The sequence below is a fragment of the Nicotiana tabacum genome, unplaced genomic scaffold (assembly GCF_000715075.1).
Source record: "Nicotiana tabacum cultivar K326 unplaced genomic scaffold, ASM71507v2 Un00294, whole genome shotgun sequence".
Lineage (NCBI taxonomy): Eukaryota > Viridiplantae > Streptophyta > Magnoliopsida > Solanales > Solanaceae > Nicotiana > Nicotiana tabacum.
In genome coordinates this window covers 35,117-56,642 of record NW_027438531.1, presented here as the reverse complement: position 1 = coordinate 56,642, position 21,526 = coordinate 35,117, and the positions used below count along the sequence as shown (strand labels likewise).

The 21,526-nt window shown below is 43.7% G+C and overlaps 1 protein-coding gene across 1 annotated transcript; it reads right to left on the bottom strand.

The window, feature by feature from the left end:
* Positions 1-20,428: 20,428 nt before the first annotated feature.
* On the bottom strand, positions 20,429-21,025 carry LOC142179067 (NAC domain-containing protein 96-like). Its single transcript, XM_075248888.1, has 2 exons — positions 20,943-21,025; positions 20,429-20,858 (listed from the first exon to the last, which is right to left on the bottom strand). The coding sequence occupies exons 1-2, from the start codon at positions 21,023-21,025 to the stop codon at positions 20,429-20,431; spliced, it is 513 nt and encodes a 170-aa protein (XP_075104989.1).
* Between the last annotated feature and the right edge of the window lie 501 nt (positions 21,026-21,526).

Sequence of the window (21,526 nt, the reverse complement as noted above, 5' to 3'; positions counted from 1 at the left end):
ACTTTGCTACCCCGTACTGGTTCTCTGAGTACTTTGTCTCTCAGAGATATATTTGTTATGTACTGTTTGGTAAATAGTAAAGCTATAAACTGGTTTTCCTGGGTACGTCAATACCGTTTTGAAAGTATCAGGGATATTTCCTCTTCTACGAGTAGCCTACCTTATGGTTTACTAGTTTCTCACATTCTGAAAGTCATGAAAGTGGACCTATCTCTCTATGTTCCAAAGATTATCTCCAGCACCTATGACAAGACCGTCTTTGCCATGATGAGGTATACCTTAATTGAGGGAACTTGGCTTAAAAAGGACAAAGCATCAGAGGTCATCCCTACTCAGAGCAGTGTGGGACTAAAATCTGAAGTCAACAAATCCTCTTCTTCAGACCAGTTGTTGCTGATGCAGCACACCATTGCAGGTATCAAGGAATTACTAACCTCACCAAGGACATTGATGCCTCTTATGAGAGATTCTGCACTAAAGTGATCAACACCCTGAAATATTTTCTTGGAAGGCAATGAATGTTTAGGATGCTTAAGACAATTCTTTTTCCTTTGTGTGATAGTTTAAGACTATTTCTTTTGGTTGTGTCTGGGGTGAGTATTAGTCGACTATGCTCACTATAACTGCTTAGCTGTACAAATTTTATGCCTGTTTAGTTAGTACTATTACTGCAAGTAGTTTCTCTTGTTCTTTTTTTGATTGATGTCAAAGGGGGAGAAGGAAGAAAAAGAATTGCAGGTGTGTTACATGTGAGCTACAGGTTCTTAAGTGCAGATTCAAATCAACAACCAGCTTAAAGATAGGGGGAGCACACTTGAAAAGAAAAGGAAAATATCCATAAATTAGTCAAACTCTTTTTAGCTTATTATCATCATCACAAAGGGGGAGATTGTTAGGTTTAGAATTTTAATAATGATCAATATCCATAAAGAAGTCTTGACTAATGTTATACAAGTGTGTGTTTGCAGATTCTGTAAAATGGGAGATTCAAAGTGGAAGGGAAACACAATATAATGTGAGACAATTTGAGTGGGAAACATAACGTAATGGGGACAATTTGAAGTGCTGCTCCTTTCCCCAATAAAGCAAGGAACATACAAGTATGATGACCCAAAAGGGTCATCTTATGTTTTAGAACTCGAATATGCGCTCTTAAGCCTTAAAAATCTCATTTTTACCCTCCTCGATTTACGTGCACAGTCCGGGCATATTTCTGAAAAGCTTTTATGTTGAAAACTAATGAAAATAAGAATTTTTGCCTTAAAAGTTGATTTTAGTTGACTTCGGTTAACAATTTTGGTAAACAGGCCCGGATCCGTATTTAGATGGTCCTGGTGGATCCGTGTCGAATTATGGTGGATCCCTAGCTCATGTTATGAATTTTTGATGAAAATTAAAAGTCTGAAAAATTAATTATTTTTCAGAATTGATTGGTGTTTGGCATTGTTAGTGCTGGGTCCGTATTCTGGTTCTAGGTGTTATTTTGGCGATTTGATCGCGCGATCAAGTCTGTATGATGTTTTTAGACTTACGTGCATGTCTGGTTTGGAGACCCGAGGGCTTGGGTTCCATTTGGGCGATGCGCGAGTTGAGCTCAAACCTCAACAAGGCTGCTGGTGCACCAAATCTGGTGTGCCTGCACCTGCGAGCCTTTGGTCGCAGGTGCGAGCGATAGCCCCGCAGGTGCGACCCAGGCCTGGACTTTAGTTTTTCCGCAGATGCGGACTTCTCTCCGCAGGAACGGGACCGCAGAACCGGAACCCTGTCCGCCGGTGCGGCCCCAGTTGGCCCAGTCCTTTTCCGCAGAAGCGCACGTCCTGTCCGCACGTGCAAATGCGCAGGTGCGACCAAAGCACCGCAGGTGCGAAGGTCGCTGGGCAGTGAGTTCATTGAATTTGGACTCCAACCATTTTTTTTTCTCGTTACTTTCAATCTTTTACTTCATTTTACAAGAATTCAACCTAAAATCTAGAGTTTTCATGGTAGAATTACGGGTTAGGGTAGAAACTAGAGATTTCGAGAATTTGAGGATTTAGACCTCAATTTGAGGTCGGATTCGAAAACTAATTATATATTCGGGCTTGGCAGTGAATGGGTAAGTGCTTTTTGGTCCGAACTTCAGATTTTGACCAAGCGGGCTCGAGGTCGATTTTTCAACTTTTTGGAGGAAATTTTGGAAAATTTAATTTATGCAATATAAATAATTTCATTAGCAATATTTGATATTATTGAGTCATATTTGAATAGATATGAGTGGTTTGGAGGTGAATTCCAAAGGAAAAGATGTGATTGAGAATTAAGTGACGTTCGGAGCGAGGTAAGTGTTGTGTCTAACCCTGACTTGAGGAAATTAGTAACCTTAGTTTACTTGCTAAGTGAAATTCATGTGAGCGGCGTATATGTGAGGTGACGAGTAATTATGTGCCGCCAATTTACCTGTTTTCCATGTTTCTTCCGTTTTCTTATATTGTCTCTTCCTATGCCTAATTGCTACGTGTTATACTAGTATTGTTAAATTGATTGTCATTATCATGTTTACGGATTTTCTGTTGGTAATCAATTATTTATTTAAAAGTTGAGATTTATATTGTGGAACAAAATATTGAAGTAAGGTTTGTACTCGTTATTCTATCTCCCTGTTGTTATTTATGCATTGCATTATGTTAAGGGAGAGTGTTAATGCACGAAGGGTGATGTCGTGCCATATTATGAGTGTAAAAGCACGAAGGGTGATGCCGTGCCATATTATAAGTGTAAAAGCACGAAGGATGATGCCGTGCCATAATATGAGAGTTAATGCACGAAGGGTGATTCCGTGCCTTTTCTATTAATTTTATGGTGGGATTGAGAGTAAAAGCACGAAGGGTGATGCCGTGAATATTTCCTTACTGTATTCACTATTCCTATTGATTCATGGTATATTGACTGCTCCGATGATCATTTTGTTGTAGTTCTTTATCTTGTATTCCCCTCAGTATGTTCCCCTCCCGACATTTCCTGTTTAGTTCTTCATTAATGTTATTTGTATATACACTGTTAAATTGTACAAGTTGATTTGTAGGTGCCTTGACTTAGCCTCGTCACTACTTCATCGAGGTTAGGCTCGACACTTACCAATACATAGGGTCGGTTGTACTGATGCTGCACTTTGCGCTTTCTATGCAGATCTTGATACCGGCTCAGGTTGATCGAGATTTTGCTATTGGTCCGCTGTCCGGAGACTCAAGGTAGACCTGTTGGCATTCACAGACCTTGAAGTTCCCGTCTATCTTTTCTGTTCTACTCTTTCTTTCATTCAGACAATTGTATTTTTCCAGACTATTACTTGCAGTAAATTCTAGAATGCTCGTGAATTGTGACTCCAGATCCGGGTGGTAGTAATTAATACAGTTTTATGATATTCCGCACTTATTATATTTCATCTTAGTTAATTATTGTTAATTACTAAATGAGAATAAGGAATTGGTTTAATGATTCTCTAACATTTGCTTGCCTAGCAAGTGAAATGTTAGGTGTCATCACGATCCCGTCGGTGAGAAATTTTGGGTCGTGACAGTTGGTATCAGAGCACTAGGTTGCCTAGGTCTCACGATTCACGAGCAAGCTTAGTAGAGTCTGGAGGATCGGTACGGAGACGTCTGTGCTTATCTTCCAGAGGCTATGAAGTTTACGAACACGTTTCACTTCTATTCTTCTCTTCGTGCGATTTTGCTTTCTCAATGATGATTGAACTCTTCTACTCTTATTCGCTCGCAGATGGCGAGAACACGTACCGCTTCCTCAGCAGTCAGAGCCTCCAGTGGTAGCTCCTACGCGGGGCAGAGGTCGATACCGAGGCAGGGGCAAGGCTCAGCATAGAGACCGAGTAGCAGCCCCAGCAGTGGAGTTTCAGATAGAGCTTGACGAGGAGGTTCCATCCCATACTGTTCCTACCAGACCAGCTCAAGTTCCAGAGGGGTTCATTGCTACCCCAGTACTTCAGGACGCTTTGGTCTGTTTGGTGGGCCTTATGGAGAGTGTGGCCCAGACTGGAGCATTTCCCATGGCACCAGCAGTCTCTCAGACTGGGGAGGAGCCCAGACTCCCACCACTCCCACTCCGGAGAAGATAGCTCCCCAGTATCAGGCTCCAGCAGCTGAGCCAGTTGGATTATTTCAGCCGGTTATTGCGGCACAGGTCGGAGATCGGCCAGCTATGTCTTCTGAGGCTTTATGGAGATTGGACAGGTTTACCAAGCTCTTTCCTGTTCACTTCAGTGGTGCTCTTTCAGAGGACCCCCAGGAGTATCTTGACAGCCGTCACGAGGTTCAACAAAACATGGGTATAGTGGAGACCAATGGGGTCGATTTTGCTGCATTTCAGATGACTGGTTCCGCCTGAAGTGGTGGAGAGATTACTTGTTGACCAGACCAGCTGGGTTGCCTGCTCTTACTTGGGACCAGTTCTCTCATCTCTTCATAAAGAAGTTTCTGCCTATCACATTGAGAGAGGAGCGTCGCCGTCAGTTTGAGTGTCTTCAGTAGGGCAGTATGACTGTTACTCAGTATGAGACCCATTTTGTGGATTTGGCCAGTCATGCTATTCTTCTGCTTCCCACCGAGAGAGAGAGGGTGAGGAGGTTTATTGATGGACTTGCTCAGCCTATCAGATTGCAGATGGCTAAGGAGACTCGGAGTGAGATTTCTTGTCAGGCGGCTGCTAATGTCGCCAAATGAGTCAAAATGGTTCTTACTCAGGTAGGTTAGGGGTCTGACAAGAGACCTCATCATTCCGGTGAGTTCAGCAGTGCCTCATCTAGAGGCATGAGTACTTTTGGTAGAGGCCATCCTCCCAGGCCGTTTCATTCAGTGCTCCAGTCATCACACGGTGCCTCAGGTGGTTGTGGCCCTCAGATGCATTATTCCGACCAGCTAGCCTACGGTGCACCACCAGGTCCTATTAGTGCACCTCTACTCTAGAGTTAGCATGGTGGTTATTCAGGTCGGCAGGGTCAGATTCAGGGTCAGCAGTCACAACAGTCGAGGATATGTTATACTTGTGGTGATCAGAGGCACATTGCTAGATTTTGCCCTCGAGCAACGGGCAGCTCACAGCTCACAGCCAGAGGCAGGGGTTAGGCAGCCCGAGATAGAGGCCAGACTGTTAGAGGTGGAGACCAGCCAGTTAGAGGCCGTCCCAGGGACGTAGTTTAGGGTGGTGGGGCCCAGTCCCAGTGTTATGCTTTCCGAGCTAGGCCTGAGGCTGAGTCATCTGACACTGTAATCACAGGTACTATTTCAGTTTGCAGTAGAGATGCTTCAGTTCTCTTTGATCCGGGATCTACTTACTCCTATGTGTCATTCTATTTTGCTTCCTATTTGGTTGTGCCCCGTGATTATTTGAATGCTCCTGTATATGTGTCCACACCAGTGGGAGATGCTATTGTTGTAGATCGTGTTTATTGTTCGTGTGTGATCACCATTGGGAGTCTTGAGACTCGTGTAGATCTTCTACTTCTTGACATGGTTGATTTTGATGTCATACTGGGTATGGATTGGCTATCACCTTATCATGCTATATTAGATTGTCATGCTAAGACGGTGACCTTAGCCTTGCAGGGGTTGCCTCGATTAGAGTGGAGAGGGAATCTTGTCCATTCTGCCAGTAGGGTCATCTCTTATGTGAAGGCTCGGCATATGGTCAAGAAGGGGTGTCTAGCTTATTTGTCTTATGTCCACGATTCTAGTGCGGAGGTTCCTTCCATGGATTCGGTGCCGGTTGTTCGTGAGTTTCCAGAGGTATTTCCTACAGACCTGCTGGGGATGCCACCCGACAAGGATATTGATTTCTGCATTGATTTGGCTCCGGGCACTAAGCATATCTCCATTCTGCCATATCGCATGGCCCCACCAGAGTTGAAAGAATTGAAGGAGCAGTTGCAAGATTTGCTTGATAAGGGCTTCATTAGACCTAGTGTATCACCCTGAGGTGCACCCGTGTTGTTTGTAAAGAAGAAAGATGGATCAATGAGGATGTGTATGGATTATCGGCAGTTGAACAAAGTCACCATCAAGAACAAGTATCCATTGCTGAGGATTGATGATTTATTTGATCAGCTTCAGGGTGCCAAGGTGTTTTCAAAGATTGATTTGAGATCTGGCTACCATCAGTTGAGGATTAGGGCATCCGATGTTCCTAAGATAGCTTTTCGGACTCCGTATGGGCATTATGAGTTTCTAGTGATGTCATTTGGGCTGACAAATTCCCCAGCATCATTCATGGATTTGACTAACCGGGTGTTCAAGCCCTACTTGGATTCCTTTATGGTTGTGTTTATTGATGATATCTTGATCTACTCTCACAGCCGTGAGGAGCATGAGCAGCACCTTTGGATCGTTCTTCAGACTCATAGAGACAGCCAGTTATATGATAAGTTCTCAAAATGCGTATTTTGGTTGAGTTCAGTTGCTTTCTTGGGTCACGTTGTATCATCAGAGGGTATTCAGGTGGATCCTAAGAAGATTAAGGCTGTTCAGAACTGGCCTAGACCCACATCAGCTACAGAGATCCGTAGTTTCCTGGGTTTGGTGGGCTATTACCATCGATTTATGGAGGGGTATTTATCCATAGCAGCCCCGTTGACCAGATTGACCCAGAAGGGTGCCCCGTTTAGGTGGTCAGACGAGTATGAAGCGAGCTTTCAGAAGCTCAAGACAACTTTGACTACGGCACCGGTATTGGTGTTACCCACAGGTTCAAGATCTTATACAGTATATTGTGACGCATCACGTATTGGTCTGGGTGCAATGTTGATGCAGGGTGGCAAGGTTATTGCATATGCTTCACGGCAGTTTAAGGTTCACGAGAAGAATTACCCTGTTCATGATCTAAAGCTGGCAGCCATTGTTCATGCGCTAAAGATTTGGAGGCACTATCTTTACGACGTTCCATGTGAGGTATTCATTGATCATCGGAGCTTGCAGTATTTGTTCAAGCAGAAGGAACTCAATTTTAGGCAGATGAGGTGGCTGGAGCAATTTAAAGACTATGATATCACCATATTGTATCTTCCCGGGAAGGCCAATGTGGTGGCCGATGCTTTGAGTAGAAAGTCAGTCAGTATGGGTAGCCTTACATATATTCCAATTGGTGAGAGACCATTTGCATTGGATGTTCAAGCCTTGGCCAACCAGTTCGCGAAGTTGGATATTTCTGAGCCCAGTCGTGTCCTAGCTTGTACAGTTGCTCGGTATTCTTTTTTTGAGCGCATCAGAGATCGGCAGGATGACGATCCTCATTTTCTTGTCCTTAGAGACACAGTGCAGCACGGTGGTTCCAAGCAGGTTACTGTTGGAGATGACAGAGTTTTGAGGATGCAGGGTCGTATTTGTGTGCCTAATGTGGATGGGCTTCGTGAGTTGATCCTTAAGGAGGCTCACAGTTCTCGATATTCTATTCACCCGGGCACTGCCAAGATGTACCAGGACCTGCGGCAGCATTACTGGTGGAGGAGGATGAAGAAAGACATAGTTGCCTATGTAGCTCGATGCGTAAATTTCCAGTAGGTAAAGTGTGAGCATCAGAGACCTGGTAGTTTACTTCAGAGGTTAGAGATTCCTGAGTGAATGTGGGAGCGTATCACTATGGATTTTGTTGTTGGACTCCCACGGGCTCAAAGGAAGTTTGAGGCAGTTTGGGTCATTGTGGACAGGCTGACTAAGTCAGCGCATTTCATTCTTGTGGCAGTTACCTATTCCTCGGAGCGGTTAGCAGAGATTTACATTCGGGAGATCGTCCGTCTTCACGGTGTGCCCGTGTCCATTATATCTGACCGAGGTACACAGTTCACCTCGCACTTCTGGCGGGCAGTATAGCGTGAGTTGGGTACGGGGTTGAGCTGAGCACTGCATTCCATCCTCAGACGGACGGGCAGTCAGAGCGCACTATTCAAATATTGGAGGATATGCTTCGTGCTTGTATTGTAGACTTTAGAGGTTCTTGGGATCATTTCTTGCCACTTGTGGAGTTGCTTATAATAATAGTTACCAGTCGAGCATTCAAATGGCTCCATATGAGGCATTATACGGAAGGCGATATCGTTCGCCAATTGTGTGGTTCGAGCCGGGAGAGGCTCAGTTTTTGGGCACAGACTTAGTACAGGATGCCTTGGATAAGGTCAAGATTATTCAGGATCGAATTCGCACATCTCAGTCCAGGTAGAAGAGTTATGTTGACCGTAGAGTTCGTGATGTTGTATTCATGGTCAGAGAGAGAGTGTTACTTAGGGTATCACCCATGAAGGGTGTAATGAGGTTCGGAAAGAAGGGAAAGTTGAGCCCTAGGTATATCGGACCTTTTGAGATTCTGGAAAGAGTAGGAGAGATGGCTTATAGGCTTGCATTGCCACCTAGTTTAGCAGTTTCTCATCCGGTATTCGATGTTTCCATGCTTCGAAAGTATCACGGCGATCCGTCCCATATGTTAGATTTCAGCTCCGTCCAATTGGACAAGGATTTGACTTACGAGGAGGACCCGGTGGCAATTCTAGCCCGGCAAGTTCGCCAGTTGAGATCAAAGAGTTACCCTTCAGTTCGAGTGCAGTGGAGAGGTCATCCTATTGAGGCAGCTAATTAAGAGTCCGAGTCCGATATGTGGAGTAGATATCCCCACCTTTTCACCAGCCCAGGTACTTTTCTATGTTCATTCGAGGACGAACGGTTGTTTAAGAGGTGGAGAATGTGATGACCCAAAAGGGTCATCTTATGTTTTAGAACTCGAATCTGCGCTCTTAAGCCATAAAAATCTCATTTTTACCCTTCTCGATTTACGTGCATAGTCCGGGCATGTTTTCGGAAAGCTTTATGTTGAAAACTAATGAAAATAAGAATTTTTGCCTTAAAAGTTAATTTTAGATGACTTCGGTCAATATTTTTGGTAAACTGGTCTGGATCCATGTTTTGATGGTCCAGGTGGGTCCGTCTCGAATTATGGGACCTGGGCGTATGCCCGGAATCGAATTTGGAGGTCCCTAGCTCAAGTTATGAATTTTTGATGAAAATAAAAAGTTTGAAAATTTAATTATTTTTAAGAATTGATTGGTGTTTGACATTGTTAGTGTCGGGTCCGTATTCTGGTTCCGGAGCCCTTTACAGGGTCATTATGATATTTAAGACTTGTCTGTGACATTTGGTGAGAAACAGAGTTGATTTGATGTGATTCGGACGTCCAGTTACGAAAATAGAAACTTTAAAGTGTTCTTGAGAATTTCATTTGAATTGGTGCTAAATTCGTAGTTCTAGGTGTTATTTTGGCGATTTGATCACACGAGCAAGTCTGTATGATATTTTTAGACTTGCGTGCATATCTGGTTTGGAGCCCCGAGGGCTCGGATTCCATTCGGGGGATGCGCGAGTTGAGTTCAAACCTCAACAAGGCTGCTGGTGCACCAAATCTGGTGTGCCCGCACCTGCAAGCCTTTGGTCGCAGGTGCGAGCTCGCAGGTGCAACCGATAGCCCCGCAGGTGCGACCCAGGCCTGGACTTCATGTTTTCCGCAGATGCAAACTTCCCTCCGCAGGATCGGGACTGCAGAAACGGAACCCTGTCCACAGGTGCGGACCCAGTTGGCCCAGTCCTTTTCCGCAGAAGCGCACATCCTGTCCGAACGTGCGGATGCGCAGGTGCGACCAAAGCACCGCAGGTGCGAAGGTCGCTGGGTAGTGAGTTCATTTAATTCGGACTCCAGCCATTTTTCTTCTCGTTTCAAAAGGATAGGAGGCCTAGGACGATTGTTCAAAGACATTTTCTTCCCCAAATCATAGGTAAGTGTTCCTTAACTCGTTTCTTTCAATCTTTTACTTCATTTTACAAGAATTCAACCTAAAATCTAGAGTTTTCATGGTAGAATTAGGGGTTAGGGTAGAAACTAGGGATTTCGGGAATTTAAGAATTTAGACCTCAATTTGAGGTCAGGTTCCAAAACTAATTATATATTCGGGCTCAGGGGTGAATGGGTAAGTGCATTTTGGTCCGAACCTCGGATTTTGACCAAGCAGGCCCGGGGTCGATTTTTCATCTTTTTGGAAGAAATTTTGGGAAGTTTAATTTATGCAATATAATTGATTTCTTTAGAAACATTTGATATTATTGAGTCATATTTGAATAGATACGAGTGGTTTGGAGGTGAATTCCAAAGGAAAAGTTGTGATTGAGAATTAAGTGGCCTTCGGAGCGAGCTAAGTGTTGTGTCTAACCCTGACTTGAGGGAATTAGAAACCTTAGATTACTTGCTAAGTGAAATTCATGTGAGCGGCGTATATGTGAGGTGACGAGTACTTATGCGCCGCCAATTTACCTATTTTTCCAAGTTTCTGTCATTTTCTTATATTGTCTCTTCCTTTGCCTAATTGCTACGTGTTATACTAGTGTTGTTAAATTGATCGTCATTATCATGTTTACGGATTTTGTGTTGGTAATCGAGTATTTATTTAAAAGTTGAGATTTATATTGCGGAACCAAATATTGAAGTAAGGTTTGTACTTGTTATTCTATCTCTCTGTTGTTATTTATGCATTGCATTATGGTAAGGGAGAGTGTTAATGCACGAAGGGTAATGTCGTGCCATATTGTGAGTGTAAAAGCACGAACGGTGATGCCGTGCCATATTATGAGTGTAAAAGGACGAAGGGTGATGTCGTGCCATGATATGAGAGTTAATGCACGAAGGGTGATGCCGTGCTGTTCCTATTAATTTTATGGTGAGAATCAGAGTAAAAGCACGAAGGGTGATGCCGTGCATTTTTGCTTACTGTATTCACTATTCCTGTTGATTCATGGTATATTGACTGCTCCGGTGATCATTCTGTTGTAGTTCTTTATCTTGTATTCCCCGTAGTAGGTTCCCCTCCTGACATTTCCTTTTTAGTTCTTCATTTCTATTATTTGTATATACACTGTTAAATTGTACAGGTTAATTTGTAGGTGCCTTGCCTTAGCCTCGTCACTACTTCGTCGAAGTTAGGGTCGACACTTACCAGTATATGGGGTCGATTGTACTGATACTACACTCTGCACGTTTTGTACAGATTTTGATACCGGCTCGGGTTGATAGAGATTTTGCTATAGGTCCGCTGTCCGGAGACTCAAGGTAGATCTGTCGGCGTTCACAGACCTTGAAGTTCCCGTCTATCTTTTCTTTTCTTCTGTTTCTTTCATTCAGACAGTTGTATTTCTTTCACACTATTACTTGCAGTAACTTCTAGAATGCTCGTGAATTGTGACTCCAGATCCGGGTGGTAGTAATTAATACAGTTTTATGATATTCTGCACTTATTATATTTCATCTTAGTTAATTATTGTTAATTACTGAATGGGAATAAGGAATTGGTTTAATGATTCTCTAACGTTTGCTTGCCTAGCAAGTGAAATGTTAGGCGCCATCACGGTCCCGTCGGTGAGAAATTTTGAGTCGTGACAATTGGTATAAGAGCACTAGGTTGCCTAGGTCTCACGATTCACGAGCAAGCTTAGTAGAGTCTGGAGGATCAGTATGGAGACGTATGTACTTATCTTCTAGAGGCTATGAAGTTTAGGAACAAGTTTCACTTCTATTCTTCTCTGTCATGCAAATTTGCTTTCTCAGTGATGATTGAACTCTTCTACTTTTATTCTCTCGCAGATGGCGAGAACACGTACCGCTTCCTCAGCTGAGCAGCAGCCAGAGCCTCCAGTGGCAGCTCCTACGCATGGCAGAGGTCGAGGCCGAGGCCGTGCTAGAGGCCGAGGCAGGGGCAGGCTCAACCTAGAGACTGAGAAGCAGCCCCAGCAGTGGAACCTTAGATAGAGCTTGACGAGGAGGTTCTAGCCCAGACTGTTCCTGCCGGACCAGCTCAGGTTCCGGAGGGGTTCATTGCTACCCCAGTACTTCTGGATGCTTTGGTCCGTTTGGTGAGCCTCATAGAGAGTGTGGCCCAGACTGGCGCATTTCCCATGGCACCAGCAGTCTCTCAGGCTGGAGGAGGAGCCCAGACTCCCACCACTTCCACTCCGGAGCAGATAGGTCCCCAGTATTAGGCTCCAGCAGCTCAGCCTATCGGATTAGTTCAGCCGGTTATTGCGGCACAGGTCGGAGATGGGCCAGCTATGTGTTCTGAGGCTTTATGGAGATTGGACAGGTTTACCAAGCTCTTTCCTGTTCATTTCAGTGGTGCTCTTTCCGAGGACCCCCAGAAGTATCTTGACAGCTATCATGAGGTTCAACAAAACATGGGTATAGTGGAGACCAATGGGGTCAATTTTGCTGCATTTCAGATGACTGGTTCCGCCAAGAAGTGGTGGAGAGATTACTTGTTGACCAGACCAGCTGGGTTGCCTGCTCTTACTTGGGACCAGTTCTCTCAGCTCTTCATTGAGAAGTTTCCGCCTATCACATTAAGAGAGGAGCGTCGCCATCAGTTTGAGCGTCTTCAGCAGGGCAGTATGACTGTTACTCAGTATGAGACCCGTATTGTGGATTTGGCCTGTCATACTATTCTTCTGCTTCCCACCGAGAGAGAGAGAGAGGGTGAAGAGATTTATTGATGGACTTGCTCAGCCTATCAGATTGTAGATGGCTAAGGAGACTTAGAGTGAGATTTCTTTTCAGGCGACTACTAATGTCGCCAGACGAGTCGAAATGGTTCTTACTCAGGGAGGTCAGGGGTGTGACAAGAGACCTCGTCATTCTGGTGAGTTCAGCAGTGCCTCATCTAGAGGCAGGAGTAATTTTGGTAGAGGCCATCCTCCCAGGCCATTTTATTTAGCGCTCTAGGCATCCCACGGTGCCTCAGGTGGTCGTGGCCCTCAGATGCGTTATTCCGACCAGCTAGCCTACGGTGCACCACCAGCTCCTATTAGTGCACCTCCACTCCAGAGTTATCAGAGTGGTTATTCAGGTCGACAGGGTCAGTTTCAGGGTCAGCAGTCATAGCAGCCGAGGTTATGTTATACTTGTAGTGATCCGAGGCACATTGCTAGATTTTGCCCTCGAGCAACGGGCAGCTCATAGCATCATAGTTCACGTGCCATGGTCCCGACACCAGTTGCTACACCATCTGCTCAGCCAGCCAGAGGTAGGGGTCAAGCAGCCATACGTAGAGGCCAGATTGTTAGAGGTGGAGGTCAGGCCGTTAGAGGTGGAGACCAGCCAGTTAGAGGCTGTCCCAAGGACGTAGTTCAGGGTGGTGGGGACCAACCCAGGTGTTATGCTCTCTCAGCCAGGCCTGAGGCTGAGTCATCTGACGGTGTTATCACAGGTACTATTTCAGTTTGCAGTAGAGATGCTTCTGTTCTATTTAATCGGGGATCTACTTACTCCTATGTGTCATCCTATTTTACTTCCTATTTAGTTGTGCCCCATGATTCTTTGAATGCTCATGTGTATGTGTCCACACTAGTGGGAGATGCTATTATTGTAGATCGTGTTTATCGTTCGTGTGTGGTCACCATTGGGAGTCTTGAGACTCGTGTAGATCTTTTACTTCTTGACATGGTTGATTTTGATGTCATACTGGGTATGGATTTGCTATCACCTTATCATGCTATATTAGATTTCCACACCAAGACAGTGACCTTAGCCTTGCAGGGGTTGCCTTGATTAGAGTGGAGAGGGAATCATGTCCATTCTGCCAGCAGGGTCATCTATTATGTGAAGGCTCGGCATATGGTTGAGAAGGGGTGTCTAGATTATTTGGCTTATGTCCACGATTCTAGTGCGGAGGTTCCTTCCATGGATTCGGTGCCAGTTGTTCGTGAGTTTCCAGAGGTATTTCCTGCAGACCTGCCGGGGATGCCACCTGATAGGGATATTGATTTCTGTATTTATTTGGCTCCGGGAACTCAACCTATTTCCATTCCACCATATCGCATGGCCTCACCAGAGTTGAAACAATTGAAGGAGCAGTTGTATGATTTGCTTGATAAGGGCTTTATTAGACCTAGTGTCTCGCCCTGGGGTGCACCCGTCTTGTTTGTGAAGAAGAAAGATAGATTGATGAGGATGTGTATGGATTATCGGCAGTTGAACAAAGTCACCATCAAGAACATGTATCCATTGCCGAGGATTGATGATTTATTTGATCAGCTTCAGGGTGCCAAGGTGTTTTCAAAGATTTATTTGAGATCTGGTTACCATTAGTTGAGGATTAAGGCATCCAATGTTCCTAAGATAGCTTTTCGGACTCGGTATGGGCATTATGAGTTTCTAGTTATGTCATTTGGGTTGACAAATGCCCCGGCAGCATTCATGGATTTGATGAACCGTGTGTTCAAGCCCTACTTGGATTCCTTTATGGTTGTGTTTATTGATGATATCTTGATCTACTCTCACAGCCGTGAGGAGCATGGACAGCACCTTCGGATCGTTCTTTATACTCTAAGAGATAGCCCGTTATATGCTAAGTTCTCAAAATGTGAGTTTTGGTTAAGTTCAGTTGCTTTCTTGGGTCACGTTGTATCAACAAAGGTTATTCAGGTGGATTCTAAGAAGATTGAGGCAGTTCAGAACTAGCCTAGACCCACATCAACTACAGAGATCCATAGTTTCCTGGGTTTGGCGGGCTATTACCGTCGATTTGTGAAGGGGTTTTCATCCATAGCAGCCCCATTGACCAGATTGACCCAGAAGGGTGCCCCGTTCAGGTAGTCAGACGAGTGTGAAGTGAGCTTTCAGAAGCTCAAGACAGCTTTGACTACGGCACCGATATTGGTGTTACCCACAGGTTCAGGATCTTATACAGTATACTGTGATGCATCTCGTATTGGTCTGGGTGCGGTGTTGATGCAGGGTGGCAAGGTTATTGCATATGCTTCGCGGCAGCTTAAGGTTCACGAGAAGAATTACCCTATTCATGATCTAGAGCTGGCAGCCATTGTTCATGCGCTGAAGATTTGGAGGCACTATCTTTACGACGTTCCATGTGAGGTATTCATTGATCATCGGAGCTTGCAGTATTTGTTCAAGCAGATGGAACTCAATTTTAGGCAGATGAGGTGGCTGGAGCAATTTAAAGACTATGATATCACCATATTGTATCATCCCGGGAAGGCCAATGTGGTGGCCGATGCTTTGAGTAGAAAGTCAGTCAATATGGGTAGCCTTGCATATATTCCAGTTCGTGAGAGACCGTTTGCATTGGATGTTCAAGCCTTGGCCAACCAGTTCGCGAGGTTGGATCGGTATTCTTTTTTTGAGCACATCAGAGATCGGCAGAATGACGATCCTCATTTACTTGTCCTTAGAGACACAGTGCGGCACGATGGTGCCAAGCAGGTTACTGTTGGAGATGACAGATTTTTTAGGATGCAGGGTCATATTTGTGTGCCTAATATGGATGGGCTTCGTGAGTTGATCCTTGAGGAGGCTCACAGTTCTCGATATTCTATTCACCCGGGCGCTGCCAAGATATACCAGGACCTACGGCAGCATTACTGGTGGAGGAGGATGAAGAAAGACATAGTTGCCTATGTAGCTCGATGCGTAAATTGCTAGCAGGTGAAGTGTTAGCATCAGAGACCTGGTGGTTTACTTCAGAGGTTTGAGATTCCTGAGTAAAAGTGGGAGCGTATCACTATGGATTTTGTTGTTGGACTCCCACGGACTCAGAGGAAGTTCGATATAGTTTGGGTCATTGTGGACAGGCTGACTAAGTTAGCGCATTTCATTCATGTGGCAGTTACCTATTCCTTGGGGCGGTTGGAAGAGATTTACATCTGGGAGATCATCCGTATTCACAGTGTGCCGGTGTCCATTATATCTGACCGAGGTACACAGTTCACCTCGCACTTCTGGAGGGCAGTACAATATGAGTTGGGTACGTGGGTTGAGCTGAGCACCGCATTCCATCCTCAGACGGACAGGCAGTTAGAGCGCACTATTCAGATATTGGAAGATATGCTTCACGCTTGTGTTATAGACTTTGGAGATTCTTGGGATCATTTCTTGCCACTTATGGAGTTTGCTTATAATAATAGTTACCAATCGAGCATTCAGATGGCTCCATATGAGGCATAATATGGAAGGCGATGTCGTTCGCCAGTTGGGTCGTTCGAGCCGGGAGAGGCTCGGTTATTGGGCACAGACTTAGTACAGGATCCCTTGGATAAGGTCAAGATTATTCTGGATCGACTTCGCACAGCTCAGTCCAGGCAGAAGAGTTATGCCGACCGTAGAGTTCGTGATGTTGCATTCATGGTCGGAGAGAGAGAGTGTTACTTCGGGTATCACCCATGAAGGGTGTAATGAGGTTCGGAAAGAAGGGCAAGTTGAGCCCTAGGTATATCGGACCTTTTGAGATTCTGGAGAGAGTGGGAGAGGTGGCTTACAGGGTTTCCTTGCCACCTAGTTTAGCAGTTGTTCATCGGTATTCCATGTGTCCATGCTTTGAAATATCACGGCGATCCGTCCCATGTGTTTGATTTCAGCTCTGTCCAGTTGGACAAGGATTTGACTTATGAGGAGGAGCCGGTGGCAATTCTAGCCCGGCAAGTTCGCCAGCTGAGATCAAAGAGTTACCCTTCAGTTCGAGTGCAGTGGAGAGGTCAGCCTATTGAGGTATCTACTTGGGAGTCCGAGTCCGATATGTGGAGTAGATATCCCCACCTTTTCGCCAGCCCTGGTACTTTTCTATGTCCGTTCGAGGACGAACAATTGTTTTAGAGGTGGAGAATGTGATGACCTAAAAGGGTCATCTTATGTTTTAGAACTCGAATCTGCGCTCTTAAGACATAAAAATCTCATTTTTACCCTCCTCGATTTACGTGCGCAGTCTGGGCATGTTTCCGGAAAGCTTTTATGTTGAAAACTAATGAAAATAAGAATTTTTGCCTTAAAAGTTGATTTTAGTTGACTTCGGTCAACATTTTTGGTAAATGGGCCCGGATCTGTGTTTTGACGGTCCCGGTGGGTCTGTGCCGAATTATGGGACCTGGGCGTATGCCCACAATCGAATTCGGAAGTCCCTAGCTCAAGTTATGAATTTTTGATGAAAATTAAAAGTCTGAAAATTTAATTATTTTTAAGAATTGATTGGTGGTTGGCATTGTTAGTATCGGGTCTGTATTCTGGTTTCGGAGCCCGTTATAAGTTCATTATGATATTTAAGACTTGTCTGTGAAATTTGGTGAGAAACGGAGTTTATTTGACGTGATTCGGAGGTCCAGATGAGAAAATAGAAACTTTAAAGTGTTATTGAGAATTTTATTTGAATTGATGCTAAATTCGTAGTTCTAGGTGTTATTTTGGAGATTTGATCACGCGAGCAAGTCTGTATGATATTTTTCGACTTGCGTGCATATCTGGTTTGGAGCCCCGAGGGCTCGGATGCCATTCGCGCGATGCACGAGTTGAGTTCAAACCTCAACAAGGCTGCTGGTGCACCAAATCTGGTGTGCCCGCACCTGCAAGCCTTTGGTCGCAGGTGCGAGCGATAGCCCCGCAGGTGTGACCAAAGCCTGGACTTCATTTTTTCCGCAGATGCGGACGTCGCTCCGCAGGAGCGGGACTATAGAAATGGAACCCTATCCGCAGGTCCAGCCCTAGTTGGCCCAGTCCTTTTCCGTAGAAGCGCACGTCCTGTCCGCACGTGCGGATGCACAGGTGTGAAGGTCGCTGGGCAGTGAGTTCATTTAATTTGGACTCTAGCCATTTTTCTTCTCGTTTAAAAAGGATAGGAGGCCTAGGGCAATTTTTCAAAGATATTTTCTTCCCCAAATCATAGGTAAGTGTTCCTTAACTCGTTTCTTTCAATCTTTTACTTCATTTTACAAGAATTCAACTTAAAACCTAGAGTTTTCATGGTAGAATTAGGGGTTAGGGTAGAAACTAGAGATTTCGGGAATTTGAGGATTTAGACCTCAATTTGAGGTCAGATTCCAAAACTAATTATATATTTGGGCTCGGGGGTGAACGGGTAAGTGTATTTTGGTCCGAACCTCGAATTTTGACCAAGCGGGCCCGGGGTCAAGTTTTCAACTTTTTGGAGGAAATTTTGAAAAATTTAATTTATGCAATATAATTGATTTCTTTAGCAATATTTGATATTATTGAGTCATATTTGAATAGATACGAGTGGTTTGGAGGTGAATTCCAAAGGAAAGGTTGTGATTGAGAATTAAGTGGCCTTCGGAGCGAGGTAAGTATTGTATCTAACCCTGACTCGAGGGAATTAGAAACCTTAGATTACTTGCTAAGTGAAATTCATGTGAGCGGCGTATATGTGAGGTGACGAGTACTTATGCGCTGCCAATTTACCTGTTTTTCCATGTTTCTTCCGTTTTCTTATATTGTCTCTTCCTATGCCTAATTGCTACGCGTTATACTAGTGTTGTTAAATTGATCGTCATTATCATATTTGCGGATTTTCTTTTGGTAATCGAGTATTTATTTAAAAGTTGAGATTTATATTGTGGAACCAAATATTGAAGTAAGGTTTGTACTTGTTATTCTATCTCCCTGTTGTTATTTATGCATTGCATTATGGTAAGGGAGAGTGTTAATGCACGAAGGGTAATGTCGTGCCATATTGTGAGTGTAAAAGTACGAAGGGTGATGCCGTGCCATATTGTGAGTGTAAAAGTACGAAGGGTGATGCCGTGCCATATTGTGAGTACAAAAGCACGAAGGGTGATGTCGTGCCATGATATGAGAGTTAATGCACGAAGGGTGATGCCGTGCCGTTTCTATTAATTTTATGGTGAGATTGAGAGTAAAAGTACGAAGGGTGATGCCGTGCATTTTTCCTTACTGTATTCACTATTCCTGTTGATTCATGGTATATTGACTGCTCCGGTGATCATTCTGTTGTAGTTCTTTATCTTGTATTCCCCTCAGTATGTTCCCCTCCCGACATTTCCTGTTTAGTTTTTCATTTATGTTATTTGTATATACATTGTTAAATTGTACAGGTTCATTTGTAGGTGCCTTGCCTTAGCCTCGTCACTACTTCGTCGAGGTTAGGCTCGACACTTACCAGTACATGGGGTCGGTTGTACTGATACTACATTCTGCACTTTCTGTACAGATTTTGATACCGGCTCGGGTTGATCGAGATTTTGCTATTGGTCCGCTGGCCGGAGACTCAAGGTAGATCTGCCGGCGTTCATAGACCTTGAAGTTCCCGTCTATCTTTTTTGTTCTACTGTTTCTTTCATTCAGACAATTGTATTTCTTCCAGACTATTGCTTGCAGTAAATTCTAGAATGCTCGTGAATTGTGACTCCAGATCCGGGTAGCAGTAATTAATACAGTTTTATGATATTCCGCACTTATTATATTTTCATCTTAGTTAATTATTGTTAATTACTGAATGAGAATAAGGAATTGGTTTAATGATTCTCTAGCATTGGCTTGCCCAGAAAGTGAAATGTTAGGCGCCATCATGGTCCCGTCGGTGGAAAATTTTGGGTCGTGACAGCAAGCACTCCCTGGATAAATTAATCCAGTCCATCAAATTTAAAGTGCTACTTCTTGCATCAAAGCATCTCGACATGGAGCACTCCAAGGATTAAATCCAGCCCATCTCTCATGAAGGAATTAGAGGCACCTTTCTTGAATCATGGGAGACAATTTGAAGTACTGCTCCCTTTCCCAATAAAGCATGGAGCATGCAAGCATTCCATGGATAAATTAATCCAGCCCATCAAATTTGAAGTGCTGCTCCTTTCTTCAAAGCATCTCGGCATGGAGCACTCCTTGGATTTATTAAATCCATCCCATCTCTCATAAAGGAATCAGAGGCAACTTTCTTGAATAAAAAATGAGTAAAATATTGGGTGCATCTATCAAAGACAAAACTACAACAACTCTCAAATCATGCCTATAAGAAAACAGGCGAACTCAAGAATCAGATACGCAACTTTCTATATAATTGTCCATCCAACTACAAGTTCTTTGTTCTACTCTTAACAAGCATTGAGATTTACTTTTAGTAGATTTACTGTGTACACAAAAGAGTGAAGAGAGACTTAAAAATATTGGAGAGGCAGTGTGTCCTTAGAGGTTGTGTCATTATTCATTACTTTGGTGAGCGAGTGAGAACCAAAGAGTCGTTGTTGGTGAGTGTGTTAAAACCAACCCTTGTTCGTTGTTGGTGAGCGAGTGAAAACCAAACTTGTAAACGTTGGTGGTGAACATCGAAAATAACACAAACTGTACACAACTCATATTACAAAGAGATCAAGAGATAACATCTTTGCAACCCAAGGAGGCTGGAGTAGTATACCACATTGGTTCCGAACCAGTATAAAATTTCTGGTGTCATTTACCTTACTGCTTTCATATGTTATTATAAGTAATTACTGTTTGTTGAGATTAATATTTAATTGAATCAAAGTACTAACAGTATTGGGCACTCTGTCTCCGCATCAGTCGACTAAGAGCATACATAGTCGACTAGAAATTTTTAACATGCTACAATTCATCCGCCTCTTGTACTTTCAGTTGTCACATTACTAGTCTCACTAAAATTACAAGTAGTACTTCTTTTGGGCAACTTTTTTATGGCACAAATAACATAATCTTTACGCTCAGAATTACTGAACTTATTAAGAATAGGATCAGACAACACATATTCCTTCATTAGCCACTTACCATCATTATAATCATCAGAATTAATACACTTATTATTATAACACATACTCTTCATTCGTCCAATAATCAAATCTCTTTTCCTCTGATCACAACTCTTTATAGTAACAGCTCTTCCCTTATCTTGTTGTATCCAAGTTCCACCTCTTCTTCCTACAATCCTACTAAACCTTCCCTTGTTCTTCTTCCTTGGTGTAATAAAGTAACGGTAAATACATGTGTCCCAATTATCTTCTACTCCTCCAGTAGAATGGCCATGGCTGTAAGTTACCTAAGGTTCTTGTTTGTAAACATCATACATTGCAATAAAACCATTGTCATTCAATTCTTGCTTAGCAACAAACCTCAAAAGAAATTTCACTAACTCTGAATCCGTCGGTCGAAATCTATACCCTTCTCCAAGATTATCCAACTCCATCATATTCATTGTTTCTTGAATATGAAGATGAAAAAAACGCAGCAGCCGAGACTAGAGAGTTTTGAGTGATAAAATAGGGCTATATATATGACTTAGGAGTTTAGATACTTTGTATTTATAGAACAAAAAGTTGATTATGATCAATGGCAATGAGTTCGATTTTAGGGAAGTACGTGAAGCCCAAGTATATTCAACAAATTTTACCTGAAATCCCTGCCTTTGTAGGAAACCATCCAAACGTGTAACAATTTAGGAAACTTTCTTCTAACGGTCGAAATTGTTCGTTGTAAAATAATTTAAAAAAAGGAACTGTTAATATATGGAAACATGGGTGTATACGGTCGAAATAGATTTCGGCCTTCATACGTTCGATCGAGTTCGAGTGTTAAGAAGTCGGAATGAGATTTTGGGAGTGAGCTCTGAGGTCGGTACTAACGAACCTCGAGCCCAAAGGTCGCCCAAGGAGGCGGCTCGATAATCCAATCGAGCCCGTGACCGAATCGATCCGCA